The sequence below is a fragment of the Pongo pygmaeus genome, chromosome 16, assembly GCF_028885625.2.
Source record: "Pongo pygmaeus isolate AG05252 chromosome 16, NHGRI_mPonPyg2-v2.0_pri, whole genome shotgun sequence".
In the NCBI taxonomy this organism is placed as follows: domain Eukaryota; kingdom Metazoa; phylum Chordata; class Mammalia; order Primates; family Hominidae; genus Pongo; species Pongo pygmaeus.
Genome location: NC_072389.2, coordinates 82,509,390 through 82,535,425, shown reverse-complemented (window position 1 = coordinate 82,535,425; position 26,036 = coordinate 82,509,390). Strand labels below are relative to the sequence as shown.

Below are 26,036 nucleotides of genomic sequence, written 5' to 3'. Positions count from 1 at the left end.
GAGCCACTTTTGTTCTGTTTCGTCCTGCTTGACAAAATGGCCTTCGTAGCTTTGAGGAGAAAGATGTGCATCAGTAACTATGAGGTTGCTCCAGCTGCTTGTCTTGTTTGTATTCCCTTGTTTGTAAAACATGACTCGGATTACAGCTGCGTGGTACCACTCTGATCATTTTTGATAACATTGAGTTAAACATTCCTTGAAATAGGCTGTGTAAGCCACCAAATATACTTTCTCTTTGCCAACAGGTTTCTGAAGTATAGCGGCTTATATTCTTGATATTCTTGCCCTTCAGAGTTAGTTAGTTTTTTTTTGCAAAAAGAAATCAGTAGAACACTTCTGAAGTAAATTATTCTGAGTTGTCTTTTTGTACCTTAATGTAGGTGATTTAAGTCAAATGAATTTGATTAAAGAATTTGAATTATATTAGTAGAATTGAGGGAAGGAAGCCAACTAAATTTTTAAACTTGTCCTTTTCTTGATTGTAGAAGACTTTTATTACCAGTTTTTTTGGCACCAAGGATTACTTTTGAAAGGAAATAAACAATACTTCTTTGTTCAGAAGGTTGTTTTAAAGTAGAATGTAACTTTTATGACTAAGGTAAGGGTGGTACTGTATTTCATTTGTTAATAATTTGGCATATATTCATTATTAGTCTTGGGTCTGATTTCCAAAGTATATTTATGTTTGTTTATTTATTTAATTTTATTTTTATTTTATTGTATTTTAATTAATTTATTTTATTATATTTTATTTTGAGACAGTTTTGCTCTTGTTGCCCAGGCCTGGAGTGCAATGGTGTGATCTGGGCTCACTGGAACCTCCGCCTCCCAAGTTCAAGCAATAATCATGCCTTAGCCTCCCGAGTAGCTGGGATTACAGGGGCCTGCCACCATGCTTGGCTAATTTTTTGTATTTTTAGTAGAGATGGAGTTTCACCATGTTGGCCGGGCTGGTCTCGAACCCCTGACCTCAGGTGATCCAGCTACCTCGGCCTCCCAAAGTGTTGGGATTACAGGCGTGAGCCACAGCGCCCAGCCCAAAGTATATCTATGTTTAAAAACACTTATAAGTGAAAAATATTTTTGAGGTTTTTGAGTGTGACTGATAATACAAAATCAGACTAAGCTATAGAAAAATAATGTGTTTATAATACAAATGATCATTTTTATAGCTGGTTGGCATTTTCTGATTGTCATTTTCTGAGAGTATTGGAAAGTTATCTTTATAGTAAGGTGAGACTGGTATATCTTTATGGCAAAGTGAGAATGGTATGAGACTGGTAAAGCAAATACATTTTAAAGTTTTTTAAATGCAATTAAATGACAGCTTTGGCTGTTGTACTAATACATACACACAGTCACATTTGATATCAATTTCTTCTTCCTGAGGAGTGGAGTGATTAGATTTTAGTGGCCTGTGCTTTTGCAGTCTTTTCTTCCATAAAATTTTAATTTCCATTTAGATGCATCAGTGATCAGTACCAAAAATTTGTCTTTGCCAAGTGCGTAGAGTGTATTGTCACAATAATATAATTTTGGGTTATTTAAAGGAGACAATTAGAAGGCAGCAATGGTAATCATTGTGAATGCTACAGTAGGCACAGATGATCTATATGTCCTAGTTAAGCTGATTTGAATATGATTTTCTGTCAGACCCAGACAATTTAAAATTTATCTTTGGAAGTTCAGTGTCAGTGGAAATGTTATATTTGGTAACAGAAGGCAGATAACCCATGATATGATTGAAAACTGGTTTTAAATCGTGCAGAGCTGCCTTTATTTATTTAGCTTTGTATTAGCTGCTTAAGAAATGTTGGTAAAACTTCAAACATTTCCTTTTTCAAACATATTTCCTTCTTTTTCTTTCTTTTTTAATGACTTTATTTTTTTTAAGATCAATTTTAGGTTCACAACAAAATTAAGAGGAAGGTAGAGATTTTCCATATAACCCCTGCCCCCATACATGCATAGCCTCCTCCATTATCAATATCATACACCTGAGTGGTATATTTGTTACAATTGATGAGCCTTTGTTGACAAATCATTATCATTCCCAAGACTGTAGTTTACATTTATGTTTGCTCTTGGTCTTATACGTTCTATGATTTTGGACCAATGTATGATGACATATATTTGCTATTTTAATAATATACAGAGTAGTTTCATTGCCCTAAAAATTCCCTGTGCTCTGCCTGTTAATTCTTCCCCAGTCCCCCACCCCTAACCCCAGCAGCCACTGATCTTTTTACTCTCCCTAGTTTTGCTTTTTTCAGAATGTTGTATAGTTGGAATCATGCAGTATGTAACCTCTATTTTTATTTCTTACTTTTTTTTAGAGATGAGGTCTTACTGTGTTGCCCAAGCTGGCTTCAAATTCCTGGGTTCAAGAAATTCTCCTACCTCAGCCTCATGAGTAGCTGGGACTACAGTCATGCGTCACCATGCCTGACTAATTTTTAAAAAATGTTTAGTAGGGATGAAGTCTCACTATGTTGCCCAGGCTGGTCTTCAACTCCTGGGCTCAAGCAATTCTGCTACGCTCAGCCTCCCAAAGTGCTTTGATTATGGGTGTGAGCCACCGTGCCCGGCCCCACTGTGGTGTTTTGTTTCGTTTTGAGACAAGGTCTCGCCCTGTCACCCAGGCTGGAGTGTAGTGGCTTGATCAGAGATCACTGCAGCCTCAATTTCCCAGGCTCAAGTGATCCCCCCCACCTCAGCCTCTCTAGTAGCTGGGACTACAGGCACGCACCACTATGCCTAGCTAATTTTCTGTATTTTTTTTTGTAGAGATGGAGTTTTGCCATGTTCCTCAGGCTTGTCTCGAACTCCTGCGCTCAAGTGATTTCTCGGCCGTGGCCTCCCAAAGTGCTGGGATTATAGGCGTGAGCCACCTTACTTGGCCCCCACCATATTTTAAAATACTTTGATAGATCATTCTTTTTAGCCATGAGCAATATTTCATTTTCTGGATGTACCACAGTTTGTTTATTCATTCACGTACTGAAGAGCATCTTGGTGGCTTCCAAGTTTTGTCAGTTATGAATAAAGCTGCTATACACATCTGTATGCAGCTTTTTGTGGGGATGTAAGTTTTTAAATGCCTTTGGGTATTTACTAGGAGCGCAGTTGCTGGATCACATGGTAAGAGAAGGTTTAGTTTTGTAAGAAACTGCCACACTGTCTTCCAAAGTAGCTGTACCATTATGCATTCCCACTAGCAATAAATGAGTGTTCCCATTGCTCTACATCCTCGTCAGCATTTGCTGTTGTCAGTTTTCTGGATTTGGGTCATTCTAATAGGAGCGTAATAATATCTCATTGTTATTTTAATCTGCATTTCCCTGATGACTTATGATGTGGAGCACGTTTTCATATGTTTTATTTTCCATTTGTGTATCTTCTTTGGTGAAGTGTCTGTTAAGGACTTTGGCTTATTATTTGATCAAATTCTTTTTCTTATTGTTGAGTTTTAAGAGTTCTTTGTATGTTTTGGATAACAGTGACTCTTATATGTCTTTTGTAAATATTTTTTGCTTGTCTGTGGCTTGTCTTACTCTCTCAATATTGTTTTTTGCAGAGCAGAAGTTTTTGATTTTAATGAGGTCCAGCTTATCAATTTTTTCATTCATGGACTGTGCTTTTGGTGTTGTATCTAACAATTCATTGTTGCATCCAAGACCATCTAGGTTTTTTCCCTGTGAGTTATACTTTAGGAGTTGTATAGTTTTGTATTTTACAGTTAGGTCTAGGATCCAATTTGAGTTAATTTTTGTGAAGATTGTAAGGTCTCTGTCTAGATTCATTAGTTTTTGCATGTGATGTCCCATTTATTCTAGCATCATGTGTTGAAAAACAATCTTTGTTCCTTTGTATTGGCTTTGTACTTTAGTCAAAGATCAGTTGATTATGTTTATGTGGGTCTATTTCTGAGCTCTTTGTTCTGTTCCATTGACCTGTTGGTCTTTTATCCTAGTACCACCCTGTCTTGATTACTATAGCTTTTTAGTATATCTTGACATTGAGTAGTGTTAGTCCACCCGCTTTGTTCTTCAAAATTGTATTGGCTCTACTGAGTCTTTTGCTTCTGCATATGAACTTTAGAATCAGCTTAACTTGCTTGGATTTTGATTGAGATTGCATTGAATTTATAAATCAGGTTTGAAAGAACTGACTGACATTTTGACAATGTTGAGTCATCCTATCCATGGATTATCTTTCCATTTATTTAGTTTTTTAATTTTTTTGTCAGAGTTTTGTTGTTTTCCTAATATAGATCTTATACATATTTTGTTAGATTTATACCTAAGTATTTCACATTTTGGGGTGTTAATGTAAATGGTATTCTGTTTATTTACATATATATTTGTTATATATATTTGAGATTTATAACATGTTTTGATATACATATATGTAGTGAAATGATTACTGCAGTCTAGCAAATGAACCTATCACCTCACATAGTTACCTTTTTGTGTGTGTGGTAAGACTACCAAAACTACTCTTTTAGAGAATTTTTAGTATACAATACGTTATTATTAACTAGTGCCCTCATGCTATATATTGGATTTGTAGACCTGTTCATCCTACATAATTAGAAGTTTGTATCCTTTAATCTACATCTCCATATTTCCTTCCTCCCCCTGACCTTGTTAACCAACCACTGATCGTCCCTCTCTTTCTACGTATTCGACTTTGTTTAGATTATATATATATAAATGAGATCATACACTATTTTTCTTTGTAGGTCTGGCTTATTTCACTTAGCATGATGTCCTCAAGGTTTATTCATATTGTTGCAAATGTCAGGATCTCTTTTTTAAAGGTGGAATAATATTTCATTGTAGTCATGTGCTGCATAACAATGTTTCAGTCAACAGCTGACCACGTATACAATGGTGGTTTCATAAGATTATAATGGACCTGAAAGATTCTTGTCACCTAGTGATGTCATAGCTGTCATAATGTTGTAGCACAATATATTACTCAGTGTTTGTGATGATGCTGATGAAAACAAGCCTATGGTGCTACCAGTTACATGGAAGTATAGTGCATACAGTTGTGTACAGTACACAGTACTTGATGATGATGATGATAATAAATTATGTTACTGGCGGCCAGGCACGGTGGCTCACGCCTGTAATCCCAGCACTTTGGGAGGCTGAGGCGGGTGGATCACTAGGTCAGGAGATCGAGACCATACTGGCTAACATGGTGAAACCCTGTCTCTACTAAAAATACAAAAAAAATTAGTCGGGCATTGTAGCGGGTGCCTGTAGTCCCAGCTACTCAGGAGGCTGAGGCAGGAGAATGGCGTGAACCCAGGAGGCGGAGCTTGCAGTGAGCCGAGATAGCGCCACTGCACTCCAGCCTGGGCAACATAGCAAGACTCCATCTCAAAAAAAAAATTATGTTACTGGCTTATGTATTTTTATACTATTTATTGTTATTTTAGAATGTATTCCTTCTACTTACAAAAAGAAAGCTAACTGTAAAACAGCCTTTGGCAGGTCCTTAGGTGGTAATCCAGGATAAAGCATTGTCATCAGGAGATGATAGCTCCATACGTGTTATTTTCTTGCTCTTGAAGACCTTGCAGGGGGACAATATGTGGAGGTGGAAGATCCTGCTCCTGGGTAGGCCTAGGCTAATGTGTGTGTTTGTGTCTTCATTTTTAACAAAAAGGGTTAAAAAGGAAAAAAATGTTAGATAGAAAAAAGCTTATAGAATGAGGTTATAAAGATTTTTGTACAATTGTACAATGTGTTTGTGTTTTAAGCTAAGTGTTATTACAAATGTCAGAGTTTAAAAAATACTAAAAGGTTTATAAAGTAAAAAGATTGTAGTAAGCTAAGGTTAATTTATTAGGAAGACAGAATTTTTGTATGGATTTTGTATAGTCTAAATGTGTAGTTTATGAAGTCTCAGCAGCATACAGTAATATCCTAGGCCTTCACTCACCATTCTCTCCTTTACTCCCTCCCTCACCCTCCCTTGCCCAGAGCAACTTTCAGTCCTGTAAACTCCATTCTTGGTAAATGCTACAGGTGTATCATATTAAAAATATTTTGCAATGTATTTTTACTGTACATTTTCTGTGTTTAGATGCACAAATACTTAACATTGTGTTACTCTCACCTGTAGTATTCAGTATAGTAACATGCTGTACAGCAGTAGTCCCCAACCTTTTTGGCACCAGGGACCGGTTTTGAGGAAGACAATGTTTCAACGGACTGGGGTCTGTGTGGCAGGGGTAGTTTCAGGATGAAACTGTTCCACCTCAGATGATCAGGCATTAGACTGTCGAAAGAAGCACTCAACCTAGATCCTTCACATGTGCAGCTCACAATAGGGTTTGTGCTCCTATGAGAATCTGATGCTGCTCCTGATCTGACAGGAGGTGGAGTTCAGGTGGTAATGTTTACTGGCCCACTGCTCACCTCCTGTTGTGCAGGTCAGGTTCCTGCCGTACAGGTTTGTAGCCTAGGAGCAATAGGCCGTACCGTATAACATAGGTGTGTAGTAGGCTATACCATCCAGGTTTTTGTAAGTACACTCTGATGGTCGCACAATGATGAAATTGCCCAACAATGCATTTCTCAGTATATCTCTGTTGTTAAGTGATGCTTGACTGTATGTATGTGTGTGTATACATACACCACAATTTCTTTACCCATTTATCCACTGATGAACACTTAAGGTTGTTTCCATATCTTGGCTATTGTGAATAATGCTGCAAATAAACATAGGAGTGCCGATGTCTCTATGAGGTGCTGATTTCATTTTCTTTGGATATCTACTCAGAAGAGGGATTTTTGGGTCATACGGTAGTTGTATTTTTAATTTTTTGAGAAACTTTCATACTGTTTTCCATAATAGTTGTACCAGTTTACATTTCCACAAATAGTGTACAAGGGTTTTCTTCACACCCTGGCCAACAGTTGTTATCGCTTATCTTTTTGATAATAGCTGTCCTAACAGATTTAAGGTGATATCTTATTGTGGTTTTAATTTGCATTTCCATGATGATTACTGATGTTGAGCACTTTTTCTTATGCTTATTAGCCATTTTTATGTTTTCTTTGGAAAAAAGCTTCTTCAGGCTCTTTGCCCATTTTTAAATCAGTTATTTGCTTCCTGTTATTGAATTGTGTGAGTTCCTTATATAGTTTGGATATTAACCCCTTATCATATACAGGGTTTGCAAATATTTTTCTCAATCTGTAGCCTGCTTTTTCATTCTGTTAAATGTTTTCTTTTTATTTGTAGCAAAGTTTTTATTTTGATGTAGTCTCACTTGGATATTTTTGCTTTTGTTGCATGAATTTTTGGTGTGATGCCAAACAAATTATTGCTTGAGGTCACTATTAAGGAACTTTTCCTTTTGTTTTCTTCCAGAAGTTTTATAGTTTCAGGTCTCATGTTTACTTCTTTAATCCATTTTGAGTTTATTTTTGCATATGGTGTAAGATAAGGGTCTAGTTCCTTCTTTTACATGTGGTTATTCAGTTTTCCTAACACTATTGAAGAGTTTATCCTTTTCTCATTGTGTTTTTTTGGTGGCCTTGTTGAAAATTGTTGACCATATATGCTTGGGTTTGTTTCTGGGCTTTCTGTTGTGTTTCATTGTTCTGTTGGTCTTCATGTCTGTCTGTATGCCTGTCATTACAGTTTAGATTACAGTTGATTTGTAATATAATTTATAGTCAGGAAATGTGATGCCTCCAATTTAATTTTTCTCTCTCCACATTGCTTTGGCTATTTAAAGTTTTTTGTAGTTCCATACAAATTTTAGCATTGTTTTTTCTATTTCTGTGAAAAATGCCAGTACAATTTGGTAGTGATTGCATTGAGCATGTCACTTTGGATAGTATGCATTTTTTTTTTTTTTTTTTTTTTGAGATGGAGTCTTGCCCAGACACCCAGGCTGGAGTGCAGTGGCGTGATCTCGGCTCACTGCAGCCTCCGCCTCCCGGGTTCAAATGATTCTCCTGCCTCAGCCTCCCAGGTATGTGGGATTATAGGCGCCTGCCACCATGCCCAGCTAATTTTTGTAATTTTAGTAGAGACGGGGTTTCACCATGTTGGCCAGGCCAATCTCGAACCCCGACCTCAAGTAATCTGCCCTCCTCGGCCTCCCAAAGTGCTAGGATTACAGGTGTGAGCGACTGCACCCAGCCAGTATGAATGTTTTAACAGTATTAATTTTTACAACCCATAAACATGGAATAGCTTTCTGTTTATTTGCATCTGCTTCAGTTTCTTTAATCAATGTGTCATAGTTTTCAGTGTACAGATCTTGCACTTCCTTGGTTATGTTATATTTATTCCTAAGTATTTGATTCTTTTGATGCTATTATAAATAGGATTTTGAAAATTTCTTTTTAACATAGATTGTTATTGGTGTAAAGAAATGCAACAGATTTTTTGAATGTTGATGTTTGTATCCTGCTACTTTTCATTTAGAAGTTCTGACCTTTTTTTGTGTGTTTGTGACACCTATAGCATTTTCCTGCATATAGAATCAATTCAAATGCAACCATGGATAATTTTACTTCATTATTTCTGACTTGAATGCCTTTTGTTTCTTTCTTTTTTTTGTCCAATTGCTCTTGCTAGTACTTTCAGTACTACATTGACTAGAAGTGGCCAGAGTGGGCATCCTTGCCTGGTACTAGATCTTAGATGAAAAGTGTTATCATGTTGATATTGATCACTGTTGATTATGATGTTAGCTGTTCATTTTTCATACATGACTTATAGTATACTGAGGAAATTTCCTTCTATGCCTGTTTTGTTGAGCTTTTTTTTTTTTTTAGTGAAAGGATATTGAACTCTGCCAGATGCTTTTTCTGTGTCTGTTGAGATGATTATATGCTTTCTTGCCTATCATTGTGCTAATGTGTTGTATCTCATTGATTGATTTGCATGTGTTGAACCATCCTTGCAGCTCAGGGATTAATCTCACTTGGTTATGGTATATTATCTTTTTGATGTATTGTTGAATTTGCTTCCCTAGTATTGAGCATTTTTGTGTGTATATTCATCATTTTTTGTGTTATCTTTTTCTGACTTTGATATCAGGATGAAATTGATCTCATGTATGAAATTGAAACTCTTCCCTTTACTTTTTTTTTTTTTCTGGAAGTATTTAAGAAGGATTGATACTAATTTTTTTGAATGTTTGGTAGAATTCGGCTCTGAAGATACCTGGTTTTGGACTTTTCTTCATTGGGAAGTTTTTGATTACTATTTCAGTCATTTTGTTACTGGCATATTTAGGCTTTCTGTTTCTTCTTAATTCAGCTTTGGCATGTTGTATGTTTCTAGGAACATAACTGTTTCCTTAGGTTATATATGTATTGGTATATAATTGTTCATAATCAACTTTTATGATCTTTTATATTTTCAAGACATCTGTTGTAATGTCCCTTTTTACGTTTCTGATGAGTCATCTCTTTTTTTCACCCTGTTTTGCCATTTTAAAAAATACAACCAACTCTTTGTTTTATTGATGTCTGTCTTTCTTTCTTCTTTTTTTTTTTTTTTTTTTTTTTTTTCCAGAGTCTCACTCCGTCACCCAGGCTGGAGTGCAGTGGCACAGTCGTGGCTCACTGCAACCTCTGCCTCCCGGGTTCAAGTGATTCTAGTGCTCAGCCTCCCAAATAGCTGGAATTACAGGCGCATGCCACCATGTCCAGCTAATTTTTTTTTTTTTTTTTTTTTTTCTTGAGACGGAGTCTCGCTTTGTCACCTAGGCTGGGGTGCAGTGGCACTATCTTGGCTCACTGCAGCTTCTGCCTCCTGGATTCAAATGATTTGCCCACCTCAGCCTCCTGAGTAGCTGGGATTACAGGTACCTGCCACCACGCCTGGCTAATTTTTGTATTTTTAATAGAGACAGGGTTTCACCATACTGGCCAGGTTGGTCTCGAACTCCTGACCTCAAGTGTTTGCCTGCCTCGGCCTCCCAAAGTGTTAGGATTACAGGTGTGAGCCACCATGCCTGGCTATTGATGTTTTTCTGTATTTGATTTATTTCTATTGTTATCTTTATTATTTTCTTCCTTCTGCTAACTTTGGGTTTAGTTTGTTTTTTTCCTAGTTTCTTGAGTTGTAAAGTTAGGTTGTTTATTTGAGATATTTCTTCTTCTTCAATATAGGTATTTATAGCTACAAACCTCCTTTTTACTTTTTTGTTTTGCTTTTTTTTTTTTTTTTTTGAGGCGGAATTTCGCTCTTGTTGCCCAGGCAAGAGTGCAATGGCGCGATCTCGGCTCACTGCAATCTCCGCCTCCTGGGTTCTAGCGATTCTCCTGCCCCGCCCCGGCTAATTTTGTATTTTTAGTAGAGATGGGGTTTCTCCATGTTGGTCAGGCTGGTCTTGAACTCCCGACTTCAGGTGATCCACCAGTCTCGGCCTCCCAAAGTGCTGGGAATACAGGCATGAGCCACCGCGCCTGGCCCAAACCTCCTTTTTATACTGCTTTGCTGCATCACATGTTTTTGTAAGTTCTCTTTTTATTTGTCTCAAGATATTTTTAAAATTTTCTTTTGGTTTCTTTTTTGCCCCATTGGTTCAAGAGTGTCTCATTTAATTTCCATGTTTCTGTGAATCCTCACTGCCTTTTTTTTTTCTTGCTATTACTGATTTCTAGTTTCATTCAATTGTGGTTGGAAAACATACTTGGTATGATTTTAATTTGTTAAGACTTTTTTGCAACCTAACTTGTTTTGCAATCTGTCCTGAAGAATGTTCTATGTGCACTTGAGAAAAATGTGTATTTTCCTGCTAATTCTATGTTTGTTAAGTTTATTTGGTTTGTGGTGTTGCATTGTTTTTTTTTTTTTTGTAAATTCTATCTATTATTGAAAGTGAGACATTGCAGTCTTCTATTATTGAATTGCAGTCAATTTCTTCTTTCAGATCCATCAGTATTTGCTTTTTTATTTTAAGTGCTTTGATGTTAGGTGCAAATATACTTAAAATTGTTGTATCTTCCTGTTGAATTGACCCTTTTATTGTTATGTGAGGACCTTCATTTCTCTGGAGACAGTTTTTTTCCTTACATTCTAGTTTGATAATTTAGCCATTTCTACTTTCTTTTGGTTTCCGTTTGCTTACAATATTTTTTCCATCTTTTCACTTTGTCTCTTTGTGTTCTTGAATCTTAAGGGTCTTCTTGTAGATAGCATGTAGTTTGTTTTTTAACCATTCAGTCACACTGTATCTTTTTTATCAGGGAGTTTAGTTTGTTTACATTTAAAATAATTATTGATAAGGATTTATTACTACCTTTTAATTAACTGTTTTGTGTTTGTCTCATGATATTTTTGTCCTTGTTTTTCTCACTTGCTCTCTTCTTTTGTGTGTGTGTGTGTGTGTTTTTTTTTTTTTTTATTGCTAGATTTTGATTCCTTCCTCTTTCTTTTGTGTAATTTGTTTAGGCATTTTCTTTGTGGTTACCAGGGTGATTATGTAAAATATTTTATTGTTATAACGATCTATTTTAAGCTGATAACGCCTTGAGTTCCCTTGCATTCAAGAAGTCTCTCCTTTTATGTCTCTTCCTCCCACATTATAAATAGTATTGATGTCACAATTTATAGTTATTTGTATTGTGCCCATTAACATAATTTAAATTTAGTTATAATTGTTTTTAATACTTGTATCTCTTATCTTTTATAATAGGATTATAATTGATATACCCACCACTGTTATAGTCATAAAATGTTCTTTTATTCTTTATATATGTTGTTTTCCAATGAATTTCTTACTTATGCTTTCATGTTCCTGTTTAGTTTCTTTTTGTTTCAATGTGAACAACTTTTTTAGCTTTTCTTGTAAATCAGGTATAGTAGTGATTAACTCCCTCAGCTTTTGTTTGTCTTTGGAAGTCTTTATCACTAATTTATTTTTGAAGGACAGATTTTCTGGGTATAATTTTCTTGGTTGACACTTTCTTTTTCGTTCGGTACTTTGAATTTATCGTTTCAGCTTTTATGGGTTGCAAAGTTTCTGCTAAAAAATCTACCGATAGTGTTATGGGCGCCCCTGTGTGTGTAATAAGTAACTTTTGTTTTACTGCTTTCATAAGTCTGTCTTTGTCTTTAACTTTTGAGAATTTGATTATAATGTGTCTCAGTGTAGATATCTCTGGATTCATCTAGTTATTTGGGCTTTCTGGATTTTGATTTTGATTTCTAGTTTCTCACCCAGGTTTGGGAAGTTTTCAGCCATCATTTCTTTGAATAAGCCTTCTGTCACTTTCTCTTCTTCCTTTCTAACTCCAGTAATGCATATTTACTTCTGCTTCATGCTGCTTTGTAAGTCCCTTTAGCTTTCTTTACTCTTTTTCATTTTTTCCTTTTATTCCTCATCTTAAATGATTTCTGATGACCTGTCTTAGAGTTCCTGATCCTTCTTCTGCTTAATCTAGTCTGCTGTTTAACCCCTATATTAAAATTTTCAGTTGAGTATTATATTCTTCAGCTATATGATTTCTGTTTGGTACTTTTTGTATTTTCTGTCTCTTGGCAGAAATTTTTAGCTAGTTTTATGCATTACTCGTTTTGACCTTGGTGAACTTCTTTATGACTGTTCTTTTGAATTCTCTATGTGATAAGTCACATATTGGCAGTTCATTAGGATCAGTTTCTGGAGGTTTATCTTGCTCTTTTATTTGGAACTTATATACCTGTTTCTTCATTTTCTTTGACCCTTAGTGTTTGTTTCTGTGCATTAGGTGAGGCAACTGCCTTTCCTAGTCTTGTCATACTGGCCTTGTGTAGGAGATGGATCTTACCTGTCAGCTCAGCTAGTTATTCTAGGTGCCCCTCAAACCTTTGTGCTGATCTAAACTGCAGTCTTTGTTCTTAGTGGCCCCCAGATTAGGGTATGCCAAGTCCTGTTGGTATCCTGAGACAAACAAGTTAGAAACCCATCTCTCAAGATCCAGCTGGAAAAGTTGAGGTATTAAATGTGTGTTCCAGTTTCTTATTTCTCAAGGAGAAGCTAGGAGCTGGAGTTTTTCTCTCATTTTGTTTACATTAAGCTGGGGAGAGGATCTGCAGTGATGCCATATTCTTGTTCAGACTGCACAGTCTTTTGACCCATTGCTTTGTACTTTGTTGCTCCCAGGGGCCTGGCAGATGCCTAATCTATATGCTCTTGGAGATAGGCAGGTTAACTGGAGACTTGGCTTTATCTCTGGAGCATGCCAGCAGGTGAAGTTGTGGATAGTCCCCACATGCACATTTATGGTCCCGGAAGACTGCTAATTTCCTGCAGTTTCAGTTCCCAGATGGAGGCTAAGTAATGGCCTAATCTGCAGGTAGCAGCTGGATAAGTCAGGACATTAGATGTGTAGTCAGTTTCTTTTAGGGAGAAACTGGGAGTCAGGAGTTTTTGCTTTTTAGCTCAGCACTGACCTTGGGAGGAGATCTGCTGGAACTCTATCTGTTTAAAAAGCAGCTCTTTGCTCTTTGTAGTTTAGGAGATTCACAAATGCAGAGCCTCATCAACTCCCAGGGCTAGGTGATTTAGGAGCCAGTCCTTTGGGTGGGAGCTGTGAAAGTTGGGGCATGCCATGTACATGCAAACTCCTTCCAGGGAAAACCTGCAGATCTAGTTTTATTGCTGGAGCAAGGCAGGGGGAAAAGGGGCAGCAGGTACCCATAAGCCCCTTGAGGCTTCTGGAGGTCTATTGTTTACCTGCTCCACTGGCTTCCGGATGCAGGCTAGTTATAAGCCCAAACCCTCAGGCTGCAGCTGGAAAAGTATGCAGACAAACCCTTTCTGTGAAGAAACTGGGGGCTAGTAGTTTTGGCCCTTTTTCTCTTTCCTGTGCCCAGGAGGTTAGCTCCTGGAAGTGCTCACACACCTGTTGAAAATCATCTCTTTATTCTCTGTGATCCCAGGAGACTCAGAATACTGAGTCCCTTCTGCTGTCAGCTAGGTGATGTAGGTATCTAAAATTCTCTGTTGGGAATCATAGAAGTTGGGATGCTATTTGTGAAGTTGGACCACATGTAGTGGGAGAACTGGGATTCCTTTTGTAAAATGAAAATTTACACAAAAAGTATTAATTCTTAGAAAAACAATAAAAAGGGACATGAGAAATTGAAAACCTACATAGCTTTATAACTGGTAACTGAGTTTATAATTAAAAATACCCATCCCCCAAATAATTCCCAACTTTAGCAATTTTTCCAGTGAATTCTTCTAAACATTGAAGTTAAAAATAATCTTAGTTAAGCAATATTTTTTACAAATACAGACATAAAAATTCTCAACAAAGTAATAGCAAACAAGTAATAGCAAACAAATCTAGCAGCACATAAAAAGGTCTATAACATCATGACCTAGTGGGATTTAGTCCAGGAAGGTAAGAATGGTTGAGCATATGAAAATCAATAAATGTAATAGAATATATTAATAGAACGAATAGAAAAAGATCACAGATTATCTCAGTTGGTGCAGAAAAGGCATTTGACAAAAGCCAATACCATTTCATGATAAAAACATTCAATAGGGAAATTCCTTAACCTGATAAAGAGTATCTACGAAAAATCCACAGTTAATGTCATGCTTAATGGTGAAAGACTGAAAGCTTTCCCGTCGGGTAAGATCAGGAACAAGACAGTGATGTCTTTTCTTGCCACTTACACTCAGTATTGTACTAAAGGTTCTAGCCAGGGCAATTAGACAAGAAAACATAATAGAAAACATCTAGATGGAAAGGAAGAAGTAAAACTGTACTTGCAGATGACATGATTCTATATATAAAGAACCCTTAAAGACACTTACCCCCCAATTATTAGAGCTAATAAACAAGTTTAGCAAGATTACGGGATATAAGATGGACACTCAAAAATCAGTTGTATTTTTATACACTAGGAATAAACAATCCAAAAATGAAGTTAAGAAAGCAGTTACATTAAAATAACATCAAAAATAAAATATTTAGGCATAAATTTAAAGTAGTGTAAGATGTACACACAAACTATAAAATATAATTGAAAGAAACTATGAAAAATCGTTGTAAGAAATAAGAGAAACCTAATTAAAGGAAAAGATATTCAGAATTCATGAACAGAAGACTTCATAGTGTTAAGATGGCTGTATTTCCCAAAGTGATACCCAGATTCAATGCAATACCTATGAACATTTTAATTGCTCCCTTCCCCCTTTTTGGCAGAAATGGACAAGTGGATGTTAAATTCGTATGGGAATGCAAAGTATATAGAATAGCCAAAACAATCTTGAAAAAGAACAACATTTGAGGACCTAGACCCCCTGAATTTAAAACTTAGTACAAAACCACAGTAATCAAATTCTGTGGTACTGGCAGTAGGATAGATACATGGATCAATGAAATAGATTTGAAATCCTTGGAATAAATTCATACATCTATGTATAATGAATCTATAAATTCGTACATACATCTATGTATGAATTTGATTTTTGACTTAAGTGCCAGAACCATTTAATGAGGGAAAGAATAGTATTTTCAACAATGGTGTTAGGACACCAGGATATCTGTATGCAACAAATGAATTTGGATTTTTACCTCACACTGTATACAAAAATTAACTGAGTACAGTTTAAAGCCTAAATGTAAGAGCTGAAGGTATCACACTCTTTGAAGAAAACATATGCATCTTTGTGACCTTGGACTATGACACCCAAAGCCAGAGAAAAAAATAAATTGAACTTTATCAAAATTAAAAACGTGTGTGTCAAAGGATACTATCAAATGGAAAAATCAGCCACATCATGGGACAAGATGTTTGTCAGCCATATGGTTGATGGAGGTCTAATACCTAGAATGTATAAAGAACTTTACAGCTCAACAATAAAAAGGACAAATAACTCAGTAAAAAAGGGCAAAGGATTTGAATAGACATTTCTTTTAAGATATACAAATGTCAGCTGGGCGCAGTGGATCACACCTGTAATCCCAGCACTTTGGGAGGCCGAAGCAGGTGGATCACGAGGTCAGGAGATTGAGACCATCCTGGCTAACACAGTGAAACCCCATCTCTACTAAAAATACAAAACATTAGCTGGGCGTGGTGGCACATGCCTGTAATCCCAGCTACTTGGGAGGCTGAGGCAGGAGAATTGTTTGAACCTGGGAGGTGGAGGTTGCAGTGAGCCGCGATGCCGAGATCGTGCCACTGTACTCCAGCCTGGGTGACAGAGTGAGACTCCATCTCAAAAAAAAAAAAAAAAAAGGTAAACAAATGTCTAATGTATGTACGTGACAAGAGGCACAAAGTTATTAGTCATTGGAGAAATGCACATAACCCCCAATGATAGCACTTCACGCTCATTTAGGATGACTAGGATAAAAAAGTCAGAAAGCAGCAAGTTTTGGCAAGGATGTGAAGAATATGGAACTCTCATAAATTGCTGCTGGGAATGTAAAATGATGCAGCAACTGTGGAGAAAAGTTTGGTAGTTAACTTTAAACATAGAGTTATCATATGACTCAGCAAATCCACTTCTAGGTATATACCCAAGAGAATTGAAAACATGTTCACAGAAAAACCTGGATACAAATTTTTATAGCAGCAGTATTCATAATAAACAAAAAGGACTAACAACCCAAATATTTATCAACTGATAAATGAATAAACAGATACACTATATTCATGCAGTCATTCAGCTATAAAAAGAAATGAAGTACTGATACATGCTACCAGGTGGTTGAACCTTGAAAAACATTGCTAATTTTTAATAATAATATTATTATTATTTAAAGATGGCATCTTATTACCTTGCCCAGGCTGGTCTTGAACTCCTGGGCTTAAGCAATTCTCCTGCCTCAGCCTCTGGTGTGACTGGGGCTACAAGTGTGCAGCTGGATTTATGTTTAGTGTACTTTTCTATATGTTAAAATTCATAATAAAAATGTTGGAAGGATGGCTATTGGGGGAGGTTTTGAGACGGAACATCAATATCATTTCTTGGTCTTTAGACTTTCAACCTATTATATTTCTTATAATAGGTTGAAACCAAACAGAATGAAAAGAAAAACTATATCAGTAACTTATGCAGCTTTTTCATTGAAGAGTATAATGTAAAAACTACTAATTCTTAAGTTGTTCAATCTTTTTTTTCTTCAAAGTTTTTAGTCTCAGACTGGAATTTAATTTTTTTTCTTTTTGTTTCTTTTAGGAGGTGCTAATGATGCTGGATAACTATGTAAGAGATTTCAAAGCATTGATTGACTGGATTCAGCTTCAGGAAAAGTTAGAGAAGACAGATGCTCAAAGCAGGTAATGAGCTCTCTGGGCTCAATATTCCTATCATCCCAGCAGTTTCAATAGCAATCATTGAAACGGACAATAAACTTAACCTCTTATTGACTTGAAACTTGTAAAAATCTAAAAGTCAGGTGCTGCATTTCTCATGCAATTAAATAACAAATATTTATTGGGTATTTATCAGTGGGTATTAATTGGGTATTATCACTTTATTCAGTACAGAGATTTAATTGTTTAATGTGACACATTTACTGCTCATGGAATTTATAGCCTGAGTGTGATAAAAATAGAACTTAGTACAGAAAACTATTATGGTTCTTCAGATAAGGACAAATCTCTTTTGGAGGATAGATCAGGGAAGATTTTAGGAGGATGCAGAAGAAGTGTTTCAAGGATGGGATGGATTTTACCAGCTGGTTGGCCATTTCGGTGAAGGGAATAAATTTAAACAGCTATGTAAGTGTAGGACATGTGCAAAGTCAAAGTAGTAGGGAAAGATACAGTATTTCTTCTTAATGTATTAGGCAGTGAGGAAAATTGATGATTTTTGATGAGGGGAATAATACAAGATCAAAGCTCCTTTAGAAGGATCCATTTGGAATCACCACACAGTATCTGAATGCTGTGTGCCAAGCTCTGTGACTGTTGTGGTCAAGAGGACAGATGCATTCCCTGCCCTCATGAAGTATATAGTACATGCTATGGCCTGAATGTGCCTTCCCAAAATTCATATGTTGAAATTTAATCACCAATGTGATAGTATTAAGAGGTGGGGGCTTTAGGAGGTAGTTAAGTCAGGAAGGTGGAGCCCTTATGAATGGGATTAGTGACATATAAAAGAAGTGGGAGCTGTTACCCCTCCACCACGTGAAGACACAGCTGAAAGATGATCTTTATAAGGAACAGGGCTCGTATCAGACGTTGAATCTGCTGGCACCTTGATTTTGTACTTCCCAGCATCCAGAACTATGAGAAATAAATTTCTTATTGTTGTTTATAAATTACCCAGTCATAAGGTATTTTGTTGTAGCAGCCTGAATGGACTAAGTGCATTTCTAACAGGAAAGATTGATGTTAAGTAAGTATAAATGTGCCAAGTGTCATCAAGAAGAAATACAGCTTTCTCTGTGAGTATAAGAAAAAGCACCCTTAACCAGTTTGTTAAGTCCAGGAAGGCTTCCTGAGGAGGTGACATTTAAATTGAGACAGAATTCTTAAGTAGGAGTTAGTTAGACAAAGAGAAAAGAGTAATTCGAGATAACGCTAATAGCATGTGTGATGTCTTTGAAGTGGAAGGGAGCCCAGTGTAATCAAGGAATTTAGTAGGGCAGGAGTGAAAAGAACAAGGGGAGAGTAGCATGAGATGAGCCTAGAGAGCTAGGCTAGGACCACATTGTGTAGAGCTCTGTAGAAATAATAAGAGATTTATATTTGACTTTGAGCCAATAAAGGGTTTTAAAGTAGGGAAGTGACATATCAGATTTACGTTTTTAAAAGATCATTTTGGCTGCCATGTGGGAAGGTTGAGATATAGCAATGTAGTTTAGAGATGATGGCTACTCAGATTAAGGTAGTAACAGTAGGGAGAATTAGATACTCCAGAGATAGATAATCAAATGGACTTAGTATTATTTTGGTTATGTACAAAGGCAAAAGAGCAGTTTAGTTTAGACATCTAAGTAATTCCTAAACTCTGGTAAACTTGCCAAGTCACATGGAGCTACAAGGCTGCTCCCCTCCCCACCCCCCGCCTCCTGCTGAGCAAATAGGCCTATCCTGCCTCTTTGCTTTGGATTTAATCTTGGTTCAATCTTAGTGGGTGAAACTATCCAGTAAAAAACGGAATCTTTTATCTCATACTGATGTGTCAGCCCTACAGGCAGGCAGAACCAGTAGGGTAAAGGAATTCCAAGGGAGAAATCCAGAAGGGCTGGATTCCCAGGAAACCAAATCTAGGGAAACTAAGATAGGTTGATCCTTTTAACATTTTTGTTTCTCACAGTAAAATTTTTGATGGTTTTTAGTGCCTACTTCATCCACAGTCCCTGGGTGGGTCAGGCCTAAATGTCTGTTTGTACTAAGAAATTTTATCCTTACCTTGGTAATAGGTGATTGGATCTGGGGTTTCACTCTTCCACTGGGTTGAACCAAGCTAAGAGATCATCATGCTGATTTGGGACTTGTGGCTATATTGTCCTTGTGACAATAAGCAGAGTAAAACAGGTTGGGAAGAAAAAAGGGAATAGATTTACAGAGAGAAACAGAAATTATGTGGCCTTTGAGAGCCTATACCGGGTCTAATCCTCATGAGCCCTGATTCTAGTCTCCTCCAACTTTTGGATGTCTTTGACCTTGTACAGTTTATATCCTTACAATAAATCTTTATTTTCTTTTTCTTTTCATTTTTTTATTTAACTTGATTGAGTTTGTTTGTTGTATCCAGAGGTCTGTAATGTAATCTACAATGCATTAAAAAAATAGATTCTTTTTTTGTGCTTGCAAAATTCAGTTACCTATTGGTGGTTGTGTTGAGGATTGTATTGGGAAAGATACATAAGCCAAACCCAAGCTTAAGAGAGTGGTTACTATTCCTCTCTTGGCACTGTGGTTCAAAAATATACTTGAGGCATACCTTTTTTTTTTTTCCTTGGAGACAGAATCTTACTGTGTAACCCAGGCTGGAGTGCAGTGGTGCCATCTTGGCTCACTGCAACCTCCACCTTCCACTTTTAAGCCTCAGCTTCCCAAGTAGCTGGGATTACAGGCACCTGCCACCATGCCCAGCTAATTTTTGTATTTTTAGTAGACACAGGGTTTCACCATGTTGGCTAGGCTGATCTTGAACTCCTGACCTCAAGTGATCTGCCCTCCTTGGCCTCCCAAAGTGCTGGGATTACAGGAGTGGGCCACCATGCCCAGCTGTGGCATCCCTTTTACTTTTACCAGTTATCAGCATTTCTCTTCTTTGCCTCATGAGACAGCACCTATATATGGAAAGCAGCCTTAAAATGCTCTATAGATGGCATTATCCATCTTGCATTCTTCAAATCATGCATCAAAATTTATTTTGGCTAGCCTTGAGATTTAAATGTAAAAACTGAAGTTGTATATGTTTAAAGAAGAAAATATAGGTAAATATTTATATATTTGTTTTGCGTGTGAGGACTTTGTAAGACACAGGCAGACACCACAAAGAAAAATACTGATACACTGATTCAATAGGAAGAGAACAAATGTTTCCAAATAAAAAGGAAAAATTAAAGGCAAAATAGTTGTATCACCAGTGCCAGTGGATTTGTAGCCATAAGAGTAGTAGTAAAACTATTTCAAATTAATCAGAAAATGGTGCAAATCCCAGTGGAAAAAATGAGGGAAAGATACCAACATGTGAATCCCAAATGAAGAAATTCAGATGGTTGGTTAAAAAGTTCAGTTTCACTAGTAATGATAATAAACGTATAATTTAAAAAACAAAGACAATGAAATACAATTTGCCAGTGAAATTTTTAAAAGCAGATATCAACAGTTGGCAAGATTGAAAGGCAATGGAGAGTAAGACACAGGGATACCCATGGGAGTTATGGGGATCTGATTGAGGGCATGTTATGCGTCCTGTAAGCCAATTGGTTGTGGGGCCAAGGAAGGAGGAGAAGTAGACGTTAAGTTACGTTTCTTAGCTTTCCCAGCAAAGAGCAGTGAAATCCTACTCTTGTGAGTGATTAACAGGTAGAGGAAGGACATTTTATATTTTCCTACTCTTCATTTAACCCTTACCATATTCTTTCTCTTGATACATGTTTCACAAACTCTCCAGGACATCAGAGACAAGTAGATTGAAGTAGTATCATTGCCTTTTAAACATTTTTTTAGCTGGGCATGTGGAAGTTTATAAATCATAAGTAGTGTATCTCATATTCCTGTAACCCCATGACCTTTTTGAGGTAATTGGAGTAGTATTGCTGTGCTGCAGTTGGTAGAAAATCCTGAACCATTTATCAACTATGATTTCTCACTGGTAATATGGTAACTTTCTGGTAATCAATGCTCTAGGGGAACATTTGCACATGTTGTGACTTTTTGTTGCTGTTGTTGAAAAGTAGGATTATTTTTTCACCCACTAACAACCGAGAGAAAAGATTATTTGTTTCTCCCTTTTCTCTGTTAATTTAATCTGGTTTATATATTGAATTGGCAGACCAACATCATTGGCATGGGAAGTAAAAAAGATGTCTCCGGGACGCCATGTGATTCCAAGTCCATCAACAGATAGAATAAACGTAACATCAAATGCTCGACGAAGCTTAAATTTTGGGTGAGACGAACTAAAAAAAACTACTAAGACTTGCATTACAGTAAATTATTTTCTCAGTTATTATAGTACTATGATTCTGATATTCTACTATAAAAATATCCATGTATATGTTATGAAGAATACTGTATACAGGTTCTGATACTTAGGAGGGGAACACTGTGTGTTGGTTAGCAATCCCAGGGGAGGATTCTAAACATCTCATCAATTTCTGCTAAGGTTCCTAGATCTGATGGAAGGTTTTGCATAAACCCCGTTGCCAGTGGAGGAGTTTGGTGAGTCATACGCTGACTTGCACAAGTCAGGTAAAGCAATGTTGTTACTCACAGATAGGCAGCAAGAATCAACAGAAGCCTAGGATCCATGGCAAGATAGTCCCCCGGGACTCAGGAAAGCTAACCAGGGGAATGGAGTTTCATTTGTGTGAGCTCCATTTATTACCACAGCCAAAAGACCCCAAAAGCACCCTGCTCTGGATTTTATACACCGATGTCACTTAGATTACTGAGTGCAAGCGTTGCAGGGATCCTCTTCTGCGGGGATAAGGACAAAGCCTGGGCCATCGTGGGCAGTTCCTTCTTATTTCAAGATGTTGCATTCTTGGTACATTTTGCCTGAAAATTGCAAGCCAGAGAGGGAAGAGCTGGGTTTACCAAGGGATCTGTCTTCCTGCATTGTGGATATGTTTGAAATTGTCTATATAAAAAGTAAAGACACCTGTAATCCCAGCACTTTGGGGAGCTGAGGTGGGAGGATCACTTGAGGTCAGGAGTTTGAGACCAGCCTGGCAAAAATGGCAAAACCCCATCTCTACTAAAAATACAAAAATTAGCTGGGTGTCGTGGCATATGCCTATAATCCCAGCTATTTGGGGGCGGGGGTGGGTGGAGGTTGCAGTGAGCCAATATCATGCCACCGTACTCCAGCCTGGGCAACAGAGTGAGACTCCATCTCAAAAAAAAAAAAAAAAATCCAGGAGATTATAGTTTAGCTTTTAGGACATGGAATATATTCAATCATAAATAGTAATTCAAAGATTAAAACTCACATATTTCATGCCAAATATTATATAACATGAATTAACAATTTCCTTTGCAATAGATCTATATATTAATACATATCATAGATTGTGTTATTGTCATACAAATTACATTATTTATATATTACAAGCTCAACACAGTTTTAAAATTACTTTTTTTTGCCATTGTCTCTTTAATCAGGAGAAGAAAAGAGTTACAAACAAAAACTACATTTATATTGTCTTTTGTGGTTACCTGTATAGTTTTCTTTTCTAGTCCTTTACTGGAGTCTTCATTTCTTCATATGGATTCGAGTTACTATCTATTGTCCTTTTGTTTGAGCCTGGACTCCCTTTAGTATTTCTTGTTGGACAGGTCTGTTAGGAACAGATGTTCTTGGTGTTTGTCTTAATTTATCTTTCAGTTTTTGAAGGGCAGTTTTGTAGTTTGTAGAATTCTTGGTTAACAATCCTTTCTTTCAGCACTTACGTTTCCTTACTGCCTTCTGGCTGCTATAGTTTCTGATGGGAAATCAGCTGTTATTGAGGATCCTTGAATGTGATCCATCACTTCTCTCTTGATTCTTTCAAGATTGTCTGTCTTTGGCTTTTGATCCTCTGACTATGATATATCTAAGTGTGGTTCTCTGAGATTATCATACTTGGAGTTTGTTGAGTCTCTTGGATATGTATTTAATGTTTTTAATCAAATGTGGGAAGTTTTTGCCCATTATTCCTTTAAATGTTTTTTTTTTCTGCCCCTTTCTCTTTCTTCTCTCCTTTGAAAATTCCACTGTACACATGTTTGTACTCTTGATGCTGTCCCATTTGAGGATCTGTTCATTTTTCTCTTTTCTTTTTTTTTTTTTTTTTGAGACATAGTCTCGCTCTGTTGCCCAACCTGGAGTAGAGTGACGTGATCTTGGCTTACTGTGATGTGCACCTCCTGGGTTCAAGCGATTCTCATGCTTTAGCCTCCTGAGTAGCTGGAATTATAGGCGCGTGCTACCATGCCCAGCTAATTTTTCTATTTTTAGTAGAGACAGGGTTTTCCATGTTGGCTAGGCTGGTCTCGAATTCCTGACCTCAAGTGATCCACCCTCCTTGGGCTCCCAACGTGCTGGGATTACAGGTACAATCTACTGTGCCTGGCCACTTTGATATTCTTTAAATGTAGTTAATAGCTGATTTAAAGTCTTTGTCTAGTAAGTCCAGTGTCGTCCGGGCTTCCTGTCGCTGCTCTTCTTGTGAATGGGCCATACTTTCCTGTTTATTGGCACATATTCTGATTTTTTTTTTTTTGGTAGAAAAGTGGGCATTTTAAATGATAAAATGCGACAGGTTTGGAGATCAGATAGCTACTGTCTCCAGGATTGTAACTGTGACTGTTGTTGTTACTGTTAGTTTAGTGCTACACTTAACTCATTCTGTAACGTCTGTATATTTTGTTTCATGGGTACATACAACATGAGTGTATGTTGATGTATGTTGTATGTAGCTATACAACAGTATGTTTTGTCAACATCACCTAATGATTTGACAGAGGTTTCCTTAAATACCTTGAGCCAATAAGTCTCTTAGTTCTCACCTAGTTCTGTCTGTCTGTTGGGACATACTTTGAATGCTCTGGCAGTTTATAACTCTGCTTTTGCTTGTCAGTTCCTCCTTTCTTAAAGCCTCAAGGCCAGTCATAGTTGAGAGATTAGGGTCCTCTCAAATATTTCCTAGGTATGCACACAACCTGCATATGTGTGTGGCCTTCTTGATTTTCAGGAATTTGCTAGAACTTTTCAAAGCCTCCCATGGATGTCTTATTCTTGAGCTTTTCCTTTTAAGTTTTTTGGTCAGCTCTTTGTTTGCCTCAAATGGTATTTCAACCTCTGGTAGTTGTATTATTTTTAAAAATTGTCACATTTGTTTTACACAAACAAAAAAATTGTTTTTAAGACTAAGTTGTTTTGGACTCTACTTTTTTAGAGTGAATGTTAACATCCATTGTTTAATGGAAGGGTTCGTAAGTAGTTTGCTTGGTCAGTTTTCTTTTCTCTGTTAAAACCTGACCTTTCTTGACTGCTTTTTATCTCCTAACTTCATGTCACAGTTAATAGCTTTCACCTCTTGTTACTGCTCAACCTTGGATACAGTTTTATTGTTACATTTGCAATATCTTATACTCTTTCTTTTAATGTCTATTTTTTTTTAACTTATACTAGGACCTTCTTTGAGGCAAGATTACTGCTGTATCTCTGTATTCTAAGTGCCTGGCACTGTATGGCATTTAGTAAAAGCTGATGAAGTGTTTGTTTAATAGAATCTAACTTTTGCTTTCAAGTTCCTTTATGGAGTTATTAGATAGTATTGCCTTTAAAGGTTGATGGGCTTTGGAACCATTTAATAATTGAACCATAGTGGAGTAGGGAAAAGATATATATGCAAATGAAAACAAATATTTATATATTCAAGCACCATTTTAAGGAAACTTGCCCTGTAATGCATTTCATTGGTGTGTGGTTTGGAGTATTGTATAGTGTATGGTTTATTTTAACACTCAAAGCTGTTAATTCATGTGTGGTAAAAGTTCTTATATTGATCTCCATGTAACTGTGTCATTGGGTTAATTCTGTCTTCATTATCATTGTAGAACACACTGTTTCAGCTTGAGGAACAATTTTGGCTCATAGACTACATTTTGTATATCTACTCACTTCTGCTCCTGCTGGTTGAGTTATATATTTACTTCAAATGTGTTGTTAGTTACCAAACTTGGCTTATGTGAATTGTTTTCATTATTTTAACTCATAATTTAAATATTAAGTAGACTGTTAAAATATGAGTGTAAAAAGCGTCATTGTTTTTGTGAAAACTAAGATAAATTTTTGGAAGCTTTGAAAAAGGGAACTGCTAAAGTTGCTGTCAAATGAGGAGTAGACAGGACAACTATAAAAATTTGGGGAAAATATTATTAAGGTTAAGGAGAATTATGCATTAAATTATATAATAGAAATCACTGAATTTTCACTCTACTTTAAAGGAACCAAATTTAGATGTTGTCAGTGAGGCATCATGCTTGTGGTTCATGTAAGAAATGTACACAAAGAAAAAGCCTGTTTTATTAGTGTCTTTATCAAGATTGACAAATTAATGCATATTTATATCTTTTTCTTTTTTTAAATTGAGATGGAGTCTCACTCTGTCGCCCAGGCTGGAGTGCAGTGGCGCAGTCTTGGCTCACTACAACCTCCGCCTCCTGGGCTCAAGCAATTCTCATGCCTCAGTCTCTCGACTAGCTGGGATTACAGGTGCATACCACTGCGCCCAGCTAATTTTTGTTATTTAGTAGAGACAGGATTTCACCATGTTGGCCAGGCTGGTTTTGAACTCTTGGCCTCAAGTGATCCACCTGCCTTGGCTTCCCAGGGTGCTGGGACTACAGGCATG

General features: G+C 36.8%; 1 protein-coding gene across 9 annotated transcripts in view; it reads left to right on the top strand.

Moving 5' to 3' along the window:
* Positions 1–26,036, top strand: part of SCAPER (S-phase cyclin A associated protein in the ER) — a 552,312-nt gene that overhangs the window by 79,766 nt on the left and 446,510 nt on the right. For all 9 annotated transcript variants that reach the window (XM_063652363.1, XM_054452429.2, XM_054452422.2 and 6 more), the window contains 2 exons: positions 17,183–17,283; positions 21,467–21,583. In XM_063652363.1, the coding sequence (XP_063508433.1) occupies positions 17,183–17,283; positions 21,467–21,583 (218 nt within the window). The remainder of the gene's footprint in view (positions 1–17,182; positions 17,284–21,466; positions 21,584–26,036) is intronic.